General features: G+C 33.2%; 1 protein-coding gene across 2 annotated transcripts in view; it reads right to left on the bottom strand.

Annotated features, from left to right (window-relative positions):
* The window catches only part of LOC128877899 (trissin receptor-like), a 46,884-nt gene extending 40,321 nt beyond the window's left edge, over positions 1-6,563 (bottom strand). Inside the window, exons 1-2 of one of the 2 annotated variants that reach the window (XM_054125539.1) lie at positions 6,112-6,563; positions 4,964-5,616 (exon numbers count right to left, since the gene is read on the bottom strand). In XM_054125539.1, the coding sequence (XP_053981514.1) occupies positions 4,964-5,007 (44 nt within the window). In that variant the 5' untranslated portion in view covers positions 5,008-5,616; positions 6,112-6,563. Of the gene's footprint in view, positions 1-4,963 lie in introns of both variants that reach the window. The other variant, XM_054125538.1, reaches the window with a different exon arrangement.
* Positions 6,564-13,869: the final 7,306 nt, after the last annotated feature.

Raw genomic sequence — 13,869 nt, 5'->3', positions numbered from 1 at the left:
ACGTCATGTTTGGATAAACTATGAATGGCATTAGATCTTAAACCCCTTAAGCTACGATTTAAGCTCCAACATCCTGGGACCAAAATGTGATGACTTGGCCAGAACAATACACCACGGGCCAGGCTCGTGATAATCAGTTCTAGCTCGAACATTTTATCATTAAGGCCACCTTGAAAGGACCGACGGCGAGTGAAAGAATCATGTACGATTATTTACCGCAATAGCAGCGTCGTAGAATCTGTTTTCGAATCGTAATTATGCTCTCCACATTGCTAGGCAAAGGAAACCGTAAATTTTATTTAAAATTTAATTAAGCCCACCGCTCTCCAATGTTCATTCCCGTCACGGACGACTGCTCCGTGTCTGGTATATACGTTTATTGAATTAAGTTGCCCATAGTACGATTTATAGTACAGTGTGTGGAACAAATGTACCAATATAATTGAGGGATCCTGGTGTGGTCATAAACCACCGAATGTGTTGTTCCCAACTGAAGAGCGCCTAACTACGGTGTCGAGATCAAGAAGGGGTATTCGCTTCTTTTCAGTAAAAGAAATCGATGTTTGTTACATTTTCTATGAATATACAAGGCGTACTACAGAAGGAAATTCTTTCAGTCGTGAGGGAACACAAAAAGTGTTTCATATGTAATTTAGATGGCATTAAAAGACAAATACATCCCCCCCCCCCCCCGAATAAAATAACACGAGATTATTTTTCTTATAGTTTTCAAGCACGTTAATGTTTTTTCTGTAATTTCTGTATGCGAGTAGACTTTTTTTCTCTTGCATACTGCAGCTGATATTAAAATTTCACCAGAGATGTGGCCTGAAAATAATCTTTGACTTACAAAATTCTAGCTATGCATGTCACGTATTTCTAGCATGATCGCAGACTCTGGCAACGTTAGTAGAGCAAAGAGTATGCATTTTCATATAGGGTGCAGTATACACTTATATGTAAAACGAACATCGATCTAGGATGGATACAGTTTACGTGTTTCTTTCCATTCACAGTATTTCCGCCATCATTGCTGAAGTTAGCGATCCAGATAGAAATGAACTTTATGTTTAACTTTCATTTCGAAAGTCCAAGTAAACGCTATGAAAATGTTATCTTAATTCGAATTGGTAAGTAGATCAAGTTAGTAAGTAGCGAAGATCCTTCTCAAGAGAAACTTTAAAGACTCTCCTGACAAGAATCATTGATAAGGAGAATAATCAGTTTCTGTACTTGTCCAGTCATACCACTTTATTTTAATTATTTGTAACAAATAAACGTTGGAGCCATCAATGCAAACATTATTTCCTCTTCACAAGAAACAACCATAAATTAATATTCGAGTTAAACATGTGAATCTCTCCGCAAATGCTACATAAAGCTGTAGAAAGTTTGCAACGACAGATGTAGACCAAATATATATACAGTTTCTAGGGCACGTCTTCCGGGAATCAAGCAAAAAATGTCTGAGAAATATTCACGATGCAAGTTCTGCAGAAGAAAGGAGCAGAAAACTGGATTATTTATGATAATTGCTAAGAGGAAAGAAATGTGATTAAATATCTCATTTTACACGTAAACCGTTCGTAATTTCCCTTATCAAATTTGTCAACTATCTTTTCTTTCTCCGACAAAGAAAGTTGCAGTTATTACATTTTATTTTATTTTTATTTTTTAATACACCTAACTTTCTTGCACCCCTTTTAAAAATATAATCTATTTTAAAATTAAAAATAAGATTGGAAAGAAAATTCCTGTATCTTGTATTGCAAATAAAACTTTTATGTTTGTGGGGATATAACGCTACAAAATCGCGTGCTCAAGCGGTATCACAAACGAACTATTAAGATAGAAAGCTTAATACCTTTTTTAATGAAAGGAATGCAGAATAAAAAATATTTTCCAACATTTAAACGAGTGTGTTGTGTGGCGTGTTGCACAATGCTAGGAGTAACGCGTACGTGGTTTATCCAGGATTATTTGACAAAATACAAAAAGTCGAATAGCCTTTTAATCTGTGTTAATATCACTCACCATATCGCATATTTCTTTAAAAATATTGAAAATATTCACGTTGCACATATTTGAAATCAGAGGGCTGATTTTTTTGAAAAAATTTATAGTGAATATATGATACCGTTGCATTGTGTTCACCATGAACTAAATTGGATAAAGGAACCTAATCTTTGAACCTTTAGATCACTATATATATGTGCTTGACACGATTTTAATATCCAGTAAACACTCATTTTACACGCGTGTGTCAAAAAGGAAAGAAATCGGTCGTTAGTTTCCCCGAAATCGTGTACGCCGTCTTAAAAAAACATAACGTGGAGCGAAATCGTTGTAAAGTTCGGCTCGCACTTTTCACAACGATAAAATGCGAAAACCTTGATATTACTCATTGTAATATATTCCTGTGGTATAATAGAGATTCTTTCGCGAAGTACTAACCACTACTGCTTCTAAATTTTGTTATCTGAGTGCAATTCATGCCTCTTTTGCATTTTTTACAGCCTTCGCGTGAGCGATTGGGAATCGCAACGCGTTCCATTCTCCGCATATTTACACAGCATTTGGGCCAATTCGTAAGTTTAGGGCTCTCGTTAATTGCGAAACTCTCTCGTACCCGTTTTCAAAAACACAAAATCCCAGAAACATTGTCGTAATAATTATTTTAAGGCCACTTATTGAATTTGTCGGGTCATGCTGTTCGAATTTTTATTTGAAAAAATAAAACCATTCGAACAATTAATCAAATCAAAACTAATTAAGTGATTGGACGTTCTTTGTAAACAATACATATCCAGTGCGGTATGGTAGAAGGATGTATCCACCAAGATACGAATATTGTTTATTTTTTGGTAAAATTTGAAAAATATAATAATGTGTAAAGTCTTATGGGTTTATTTTGTAAGATAATGTTACTTTAATTCGCGTTAAATAGCCTTTCAACATTTATAATATATCATTACCATCGTTTTTGACATGTATCAAAGCATTCAGAAAATTTAATAATACTAAAATGACAAATTATATTGATTCATATGTGTAACAGTAAGAGCAATCATTAAAATAATTACAGATTATGAAAGTGAAATTACAATTATTTGATGTAATATGTTGTGATCCCGCACATCAATATTAATAATATTGGCAAAGTACTTTGGACAAACTTACACTAATTACTGAAAGCACGCGTTGATGCAATAAAAGCTGTCCGTATATTAAATTGATAAATGTTATTTACATAACATAGAGATAAATATGACACATACGATCACTGAAAACGGTGCGTTGGTATAATAAAATCTATCCTTATGGTAAATTAATATATATTAATAAGCCTACTTTAGCCACTCTTACCTAAAAAGATCATTGATTTAACATGACACTCAGCTCCCATTAAAATTAATGCTAGTTTTTAATAAAGTTAAAAAAGGTATTTAATAACAATTATGATAAGTTTCTTCTTTTTCTCGAATATTTTGTAAAACTTGAAAAAACAATGGGTTACCCTTCTGATCAGTTGAGCGAGACATAAAAGAATAGATTTAACGCTGAATATGTGACTCATAATGCACTTTACTTAAGTATGGTATCAATATAATTATTTGGCAGAAATTTTAACTGAAACAATTATAGGACAAAAAAAGTCACACACCAACACAATAACACAATAACACATCAACACTACAATACATTAACTCTGCCACAATACACAACACGACACACTGTGATAGCAACAAACCAACTCAGTAATAGATCAACACATTGTCACAGTGACACAAACGCCTTCCACATCGTCGTCTTGTTCTTTGATACTAACCAACCATATTTACTTTTTAGGGAGATATTATATTTCATTATCTTCTTCGTATAAATCTCCAATTAAACGACAATTGACATCATATTGCCTGTGTACGGCCAAACTACCGTTCTGATTTAATTACTTATTCATTATACAGAATGGACTTTAAACTGAAGCAGCAGTATGTACTCCTAATGAACTTGGATTAAGAGAAAATTAGCGCGAGTACCAAAAGGTAATCGCCAAAAGCTACGGATCATAAATTATTATTACTTAGGAAGTAGCTCATAGTTCTCAAATGCTCATGTTTATTATATTGTTCTGATTTTGCCAACAGTTGTACAAAGGTAAGCAAATTTTGATCGCAGTAACTGGTCATGAATAACATTATGATACAACGTATTGGCAACGTTTATTATTGTCACTTAACGTAAAGTATAATTTTAATTCGTAGTACGAATTCAATTTCTATCGAAAAAGTGAGGGATCCTGAATTATTCATTTTTTTTGTTACGCGATATTTATATGTACATATGAATTATTGTCCATTTTTTAATTTACCCGAAATTTCTCAAGGTAAAAAAAGAACGTACATGATAATCGTAATTTATTAAAGTTTGTATACAAGCAATTTAAAGTGTTTATATTCTTTTTCTCCAAAATTCAATGTAAATGTATCAATATGCGTATAGCGTAATACACTTTGGGTAAACCATCTTCTAATTCCCATTCCGAAGGGAATCGAATATGTAGGCTCGAAAACGTCACTAAAGCTTGTACAAACTATACCACAAATACAACAAATTATGTGACACATGATCTCTAGTCTGCTCAACATCTTCCACAGCACATCTATCTCGTTTTCAAAAATTTCCTACAAACCTCCTTTTACAACAATTGCAAGAGCATGCACTTTAAGAGTCAACAAAAGAAATGTATATTTATAAAGCTTGAAAAAGACACCTAAAATAAATCACTTCAAGGCGTACACTGAACTTTTTACATACTGCACTCAAGACCATCACCGTTGGCCTCTCTCTGGAGATTACACGGAATACCTACATTTGTCCCACGCACTATACGTTACCCCCGGCAGGAAAACATCGCCATACGTTTTACCAAAACCTCGAATGCACGGAACGTTGGTCTTACCTAAAGGTTTCTTGGCTGAAGAAATCTAAATCCAAACGAGGCATCTTCCAACGGCGTCTTCCGTCTACAGGAAGATTCCGACGAGCCTTATTCCCCGCGGTAGGCTAGACACGAATGCTCGTCACGCGTAGTACAGCCGGAGAAATATTACGTAACTATTAAAGTTTCAATCATGGAACGGTTAGAAAGAAGAATGAAACTTTCCTTTCTCGTCGAGTGGTTGACGTTCAACATTTTCCAACCCTGCGACGCGAAAGTCGTACAGTTTTCTTAGCGTCATCCTTCCCCTTAAGAAAACACGAACTCTCGCCCATCGCGATTCAACATTTTATGCAATTAGGTCGCGCCTCGTTTGCGGCCGAATTGACCGAGACCGCAATCGCGCGATCGGCTACTCCAGTTGCTTTTCATTTTTACCGATTTAATCGATTACATCTCTTTGTTCGAGCGGGAGAACACTTTTTGACGGCTATACACCATTAATAATTCAGCACCATGCGACGGTACGCATAATTGTAGATCATTCGACAAATTCAAACGGATCTGTGGTGCCGGGACACGAAATTGTTAATTACGGAGGAACGTGAACTATGGATCTCTCTCCATACGTCCGCGGCTTTTGCTCTTTTTATTCGATGTAATTCATCGAGCCTCTTTGAATGCAACGCGACACCGTCCAGAGATGGGCGAAGACAGAATTTATTATTAAAATAATCAGAGTTGAATAGGAATTGAAATTTTAATTTTAAAATAGAATTAAATGTATTTCGTGTTGGAGGAATTAGAATTTTATCGTGTTGCATATGCGTATCGTCAATAATATTTTATTGAAGATATATAGATCCCCAATCTTTCATTATTCACAAAAATAACGAATCACCAGAAATCATTGTTGATTCTTGGTAAAGTGAATTTAAATTAAAGAAACTAATTCACTTGATCAATTTCAAAATTTATGTTTGTTTATTAAAGAAATTCCTGTACTTGAAAGGACTAGTTTTTTTAAAATCAAGCTACAAAATTTTCCGAAAGATGACCAAATCAATAAAAAATCACCGATAAATCACTATATTTTATCATGTTATATATTATCTATTATTATAATAAAATTTTGCTTATTTCTGACACTGTCCGACCAACATACTCACAGAAGATGCAATAAGTATTATCAAGTTATTATTCGTTGCAACCCGGCAGAATCAAAATTACAATACTGAATATGCATACTCCCCTCAACACCTTGAAGAGTTAATACAATTACATTTGTATGTCTCGATTACTTGTATACAAAACCAAAATATATACAATACGATTACTTTATTACAAAGGAAAAGAAAATGTGGTGAATTTTTATTTTGAATTTAATTATTTTTTTGTCGAAATTGCGATAAAATTATTTTAGTGAGTCACAGTGTTTAAGATAGCTTTTACACGACTTTGCAAAGTTGTAATAGTCGACGAATCAAATTCTTTTTTATGACTTAAAAATTAATTTTGATTAAATTAACTGGTCAAAGAACTCGAATGCTCGAAGTGTTCTACGTTTTGCGATATAACGGTCCCGAAACGTGACAAAGAGGAATAGCAACGACACTGTCGCTGTCCCGCGCGGTACTGAGAGCTTCGAGGTTCGAGGTTCGAGCTTTCATTCATAGTTGCCAGCCCGTGAGCTGACCGAGATGTCCGGGTTTCGCGCAGGCGTTACATCCTCTTCCGTCGGTTCCTTCTTGCCTCGATAATGCTAGAAAATTAATAGGAACGTTTTCTTGTATAGGTTATATGATTTCATTTCTGTTCGGAGATCGATACCACTCGAATTAATAATCACCTTTCAGCTGTAACGTCGAGCAGGTACTTACGGAAACGGACAGTGTTGCGTTCGACTTCTTGTTGTCAGTTCGTTCTCCAACGGGTGCAACTTCTCCGTCACTTGTTAACATGGAAATTATATTCTAATACTGATCTAAAGTACGTGCACTCTTTTTAAATGATAAAACAACGTACTCTTACTTTTCACGTTTGAAAGTTTCGCCTATTGAACATTCTAAAACGTATGCAAACCTAGTTAAAAAATTTACATATCCGAATCTTATAACTAGATTACGGACTTTATACATTTATATCGTATACTAATATGGAAAACATATAAAAAATATATATAATGTACATAGAATATACTCTAATAGTTAATATAATATTATTAATATTTAGTTTTGTACATACCTCTACGTTACCTTTACCACATATTTGTCGTATTCGTTTGTATCACAAACGTATGAAATTAGCAGTTTATTCATGATCAATTCATTATCTTTAAATTATATTTTTGTCAAATTATGGTATACTTTCAAACAGGATTTGTAGCTAGATCTAAAACCGTATGATTAATTTTGAACGACTGTTGAATGTTTGAATGTTGATTCACTAGAAACAGAAGCTGTTTTACTTTTGTACAAAGATTCTACTGCCATATATTTACTTATACAAATGTTTGTACACATGACCAATTAAATACCTCTTGCAGTCTATATTTGTAAAATTATCAAATTCTTTCAAATAGGATCTGCAGCTAGATCCAAAAACGTATGATTAATTTTGAGTAAATGCCGGCTGGCTAAGACATGAATTTTGTACGAAGATTCTGTTGCCAAATATTTACGTATATTCAAATTTCATCCAAATGCAGGGTTCCTCCAGAATATGTAAGTAAATTGTGAATAAACCTATAGGTTTACATGGGAACGTGCATACGTATCGACTGCATGTCGATCAACGAAACAGTCGAAAGGAAAGTCGGCTCTTTTTTGACGCAGGAGTCGATCGATAACGAGATATTCGCAGGGCTCTATTGGTATGCGCATACTATCGACCAAAACTGTTTAAATTGTACATTTTTGAATTGGAAATAAGTAATACAGAATAACTATTTGAAATAACGTTTCCGTCTTTCTTTTTCTCCACAATGCTATTTCAAAATAATGAAATGAATTGTTCAGTCCATGAGGAGAGAGATTTCTCGACGAGAACATGTGTTCGATTGGACTAAATAATTAACTCGATGGAAATGTCGATACTGTGCATCAGGTTTAACAGTATCGATGGTCTACTCGATGATAGTAGTGATTTCTATGTTTGCATTAAGGGTAGATAGATTTTCTCGGATACAGTATAGTAGATTTTTGTATCATAATTCAAAGAAATGTTTTATCCATTGCCATATTAACTAAATACTTGAATATTCACAACTTATTATAGTTTATTATGTTCTTTAATTGTCACGGGTCCATTCCGGATCTTATATTTTCTATCAAAAGAGTGACATCGAGCAGATAAATAAATATTATAAGTAGTAATTAGTATTATATGTGAATATTAAATAAGAATTTAATATTATTTTCACGTACGTTGAATCACTACTAATTATAATTTATTTCTATCGATCGAATATTTATTGTATTTTACAAGTATGTTTGATTCATTTATGTAACATAATATAAACAAATAATATTATAAACTAAACGAGATTCCAATGATAACAAAAATGAACAGATTTCACGCTCGTCGTAAAAATAAAGAGATTGAAAATTAAACTGAGTGAAAAGCTTTTCTCCGTTAGCACCCTCTGTATATTCCAGTATCTCATATCCCATCCATTTGTCTCTGTCACTATTCATGTTTCATTGTATGTCACAAACGTTACATTTCCCCGTTAGCACCCCCTTGTTTCGAAAATAAAATGATTTTCAATCGTAAAAATTAATAATCATCAAAGATGTCATATTATAAATCGCAACCGTCGTACCACGGGCCGTGCCTGTAATACTTACATTTAGCCTAAATACAAGACCATGTATTTCACACGTAGTTGTAGGTTAAGGGGTTAAAAACTACTCTCTCATTACAACTGTTTTCACTTGGCCACCTGCGAACTGTTTGTGTTCTTACATCTTACATCTTACATCTTACATCTTTCTCAGTTTCTTCTCGAATTTCTACTGCAAATACAAGTGCATTTCGTCGCTCTTGTATTTTCATGTTAGCGTATTATCGTTCTTTCTTCAGTTTTTGACGAATTTTGGATTTTTCTCTTTTACTCGTCATTTTTGGTTGATCACTTTATAGAAATATTTCCATCCTGTCTTTGTTTCTATACTCGCTAACTGCAGTAGCAGACGAAAGTTTAAGACGATGAATCATAATTTCGTTTATACATCTATCAGACAACTACTTACTATTTCTCTATTTAGCTTGTTGTTTTGGAATACGTATGTCTGTTTCCCCTTCGAATTGAGCTTCGAATTGGGGAAGATTAAAATTAACGATGCATTATGTCGGCTATTAAACCCGGAGGCGGAAGTGTAATGGTACGTATGGGCCTGTTTTTCTCGCAGTATTCCTGGTCCAATACATTGGCGTTGTACCAATATTAAAAAATACAAATACAAAATAGAAAATATAACAAAATATAAAAATATTGTTTTCAACGAGAAAATATAATACTACTACCGTGGCCATTACAGTCGCCGGATTTATATCCAATGGAAAATCTATAAAATGAAAGAAAGTAATATAAACAAATTTTATACTATGTAACAAAAACGATCTGGAGTAATGTAACTAGTGATGATTGTAAAAATCAATAGATTCAATGCTTAAAATGTTCGCTAAGGTGATACAAAAAATGTATATACTTTTCATTAAAAACTCTCCTGATAAGTATCATCTCAAATTGTTGTCTGTGAGAATAAAAAACAAATAGATACTTGTTTTGATTATTATACATAATACGTTCAGGAAGAAAAACATCCACTTTATTTATATTTTTCGCCTAAAATACATAATTTCTTTCTTTTTTTTCCTGTCTTAAATTTTTCTCTGCTACTGTATATCGTATATCTGCTATTGTGCTTTTCATTTAATTATGCATGATAGCGTTTTGGTGAATTTCATTTTTACCCAATGATGGGGAATACGATTTTGCTGTGATATTAATATTTCATGAATTATTTTCTCGATAGATTCAACGAGCCTCGAAATCGACCGTCACCGGTTGTTTGCCCTTCCCCTTCTCTACTTCGAGAGGCACAAGCGAGCCACGACCGCAACCCAAACAAGTATGCGTGGAGCGAGAGCTCATTCTTCGACGATCCATACTTTTCCTTGTATCATTTCCTTGATTATCGTAGCTTAGTATTGCATGTGAGAACCTTAGTTTACTCTGGTTAGTTTTAACACAGTATGACAGTATGAGTGTCATTTGTTTTGTAATTATTTGTTCAATTCTTTTGCTTGTTTGTAGGCCCATATTGGACTCGCAACTTTGTTCTCCAGTTCGGTCACTATTACTTCATGTCATAAATGATTTAAATACAGTAATTAGGTTGATACGACGGAATTAGTCGATAATATGAGTATTAATATTGAACTTGTAATTTGCAAATATCGTAAGTGCATTGTAGAGATTAAGATTGCATGTTAAGCGACCCTATTCTACTGATACACAATTACTTAATGCTCGATCATTGTTTAGAAGTGAAATTTCGTGATCTATTTGGCATGGCGCAAGCGCTGCTGGAGAACTTTGTAGATATAATCACGTCTCTTCTTTAGTCGTTCATTGAAGTATTAACTCCGTTGACTCGGTCTATTGCTGAGGGTTCGTGAAGTCGCATGATACCGTAGACTAGTATAGAATATCCGTGACAGTTCAATTGAAAATTATATTACACACACGAATGAACTAAATCTCGATTCGTGCTTTAACTTTTCAATTATTGACTCGACTTTCGAAAGGTTCGAAAGGTTGCCTCTGTTCTAGATAATTGTCGAATATACAAGTAGTTTAAAGTAATCAGTATAAAAAGGTAATTGGTAAGGAGACATAACTTTCCTGTTCTGCGATAAAACAGATCGATATATAGAATCTTACGTCACTGGGGCATACGAGTGTCTTACGAAACTTGACCGGTGATTGATTATTACATTTTAATTGTTGGGCTGTAAAAATACGACTCATCTATCAATCAATTATGGATGCCTGATTAATAGCTGCATGGTCAGTTAAAAAGTAGTTGGTGGAAATAATCTCTCTACTTCTAGAGGAAGACATTGAGAAGTTTCCAAATTCAGACTCTAATATCGATCAAAGCTGGGTAACATACTATTTCGAATATTAAATAGTTTACTTTACTTTAAGTCATGTAGATAACTATGAACATAAAATAATTTATTATATTAATAATTAATAACTTGCAATAAGTTTTCAAAATATTATTTAAAGGTAATGTTTTATTCGAATAATATACTGGGGCTTTGATCTGAAATATTTTATGTATTTTAATTTATAATCAATTTATTGGTAATACCTCAGTATTAGAATTAACGTATCATTTATGCAATTATTTGTTAAATATAATGGTATTTAAATGCCGTAGTTGAACTAGAAATAAATTTACTTTTCCAAGTGCCACGGTTTCTTAAAGTGTAACATTATTTCTTTTTCTTTTATTTTCATTGAAAAAAATATTTGAAATACATAAATGAAACTTAAAGTTAAAATATTTAATATCCTGCTTCGGATTATGAAAATGAAAATATTATAATAGAAAATTAATATTATTAGGTGTATGCATATGTTTTGTAGCTTATGTTTGCATGATAATACAAGACGATAGGTATATCGGCATTTCTGAACCAAGTACTTTTTATGTAGGCATGGCTGGTTAACCTGCATTCAAACAAACGAATAATAGATCGTAATCGTTGTGATAATATCGTTTTACATTTATTTTAAAATGAAATCCGACAAGTTGCGTGTGCGATATTGCTTAATTTTTCTGTTTAATCAACACAAAGCCGCTGCACATGTGAAACAAATTATATGTACGACATATCAAGATGGTACTGTGACTGACTGCAAGTGATTCTACTGATTCAATAGGTTAAAAACTGGCGATTTTAATGTTAACGACAACGTTTTATCAGGATTGTCTGAGAAGATGGAACATGAAGAATTGTAAGCTTGATGAAGATTCGGGCCAAACACTACAACAACTTGCAGAACAGCTAGTTGATCACATTTAAGTGAACACTCGAAGCAAAAGATACCGTTTACTGACAAAGGTCGACGTTCGATTATTATGACAATGCCAGAAGTTCTATCCCGCTCGACGTACACATCTGACATCCCACTTTCTGATAATCATTTGCTCAGATTCATGCAACACAGTCTCCAAGCCATACGTTTTTGAAATGAAGCCAATGTTTGAAAAAATATTAATGAATTCATCGCATCGAAAGATGCTTCCTTTTTTTGACGAGGAATCAACCTGTTGACTGAATGATACCAAAAGGTAATGGAAAACGAGGGAAAATATTGTAATTAAAAATAATGGACAAATTTCATTCGGTTGATAAAGTAATTCAACTCAAAAACCTACAAAACTTATGCGTACACCTAATAATATTTAATTTTCTATAAATGAAATAACAAACATAGAACTCGTAACATGTTCCCTTGAGTTATAAATTCTGCATCAGTTAACGTATTAATACTGTTCCTTTACGCAGCTCGTCTAAACTTATAACGCAACGAATTTCAATTTACGAAGATTTCAGCAGGTGATTTATTGAAACGTTCTTTAGACGGTTTCACGTGAAGTAATAATGAAAGTTTGGATGCTGTCGTCTGGAAATTCATTCTAAAAACAATGTAGACTTGAGTTTCCATCGCAGAAAGTCATAGCAGGCGGTTTAAGAGGATTTTACTACAATAGTCGCTATATACAGTAGGCTTTATGATCGTATAATTAATCAAATACACACACTTTGTTATTGATTCGAAGAAATGCAAGTTTCTCCATTTTTCGCATAGTAATTTTTATATAAAATATGTGTCAACTACGCGCATTTACAATTCTGTAATAAACCTTTTAATGGCGGTATAATTTTTCTCGTATGTTTTCATACGTTTATATTGTCAGCAATAGTTCTAATAGAGATAATTAATTTAAAGGTATGTATTAGGTATAATATGTTAATCTTTCTAAAAAAGAATCATTTGATCATCTAGGAAATTTCATGAAGATAAAATTTGCACTGTACATCATGTTATTTAGTCGTATAGTTTAGGAGATATTGAAAAATGAAAATAATTCACAGAGAAATGAATTATAGATCATTCATCACACGACCGATTTCGCCGTTAAAATTTACATTTAAAAATCTATCTCTACATTACATCCAGTTAAATGCTTACATAAACATTGCCGTAATTATGACACCTACGTGAATAAGAATAATATTCCACGCGGGTAAATCCCGGAGCGCAGCCAATTTTATATAACAAGACAGAATCGATAACGATAAAGAATTCTTTGATTGAAACGATAACGGCACCACCTGCGAATATATGAAGGTATGTTAAGATGCAGCGAATACTACTTGCGGGACGAAAACAATGAGAAAAAGTTGTCAAGTGACGCTTCAAATGTTTAAGATAACAGTCGATAATTGAGTGGACAAACAATTCAGTGATGGAAAACATTTCTTCCGCATGTTCTCACGATTAACATTAATCCAAGACGTAGCGAAACTCTTAAATCATGGATTAATAAACAAAAGCATTAACTTTGATCACGATTTGACAAACAATAAGATACGACAGCATTGTATTTGCCAGTCATCTGAAATACGTGATTACTAACAGATTTTGTTAGTATTCATCAATCAGTCGATAATTCAATTTTCTCAAAATTATTCTTAGAATCAATTTAAAATGGTTCTAGAAAGTGAACTGGCTTTTGCAAGACTTTGACAAAGAATTTATTAAAAAGTGTGTCGATGACAGAAACGTCAATTTGCACAGTTCTTATATATAAATACAGTAGAAAATACAAGCGAGAAAA

Source organism: Hylaeus volcanicus, chromosome 6 (genome assembly GCF_026283585.1).
Source record: "Hylaeus volcanicus isolate JK05 chromosome 6, UHH_iyHylVolc1.0_haploid, whole genome shotgun sequence".
Lineage (NCBI taxonomy): Eukaryota > Metazoa > Arthropoda > Insecta > Hymenoptera > Colletidae > Hylaeus > Hylaeus volcanicus.
The sequence above is the reverse complement of the archived record's forward strand: the minus strand, read 5'-3'. Positions and strand labels throughout refer to the sequence as shown.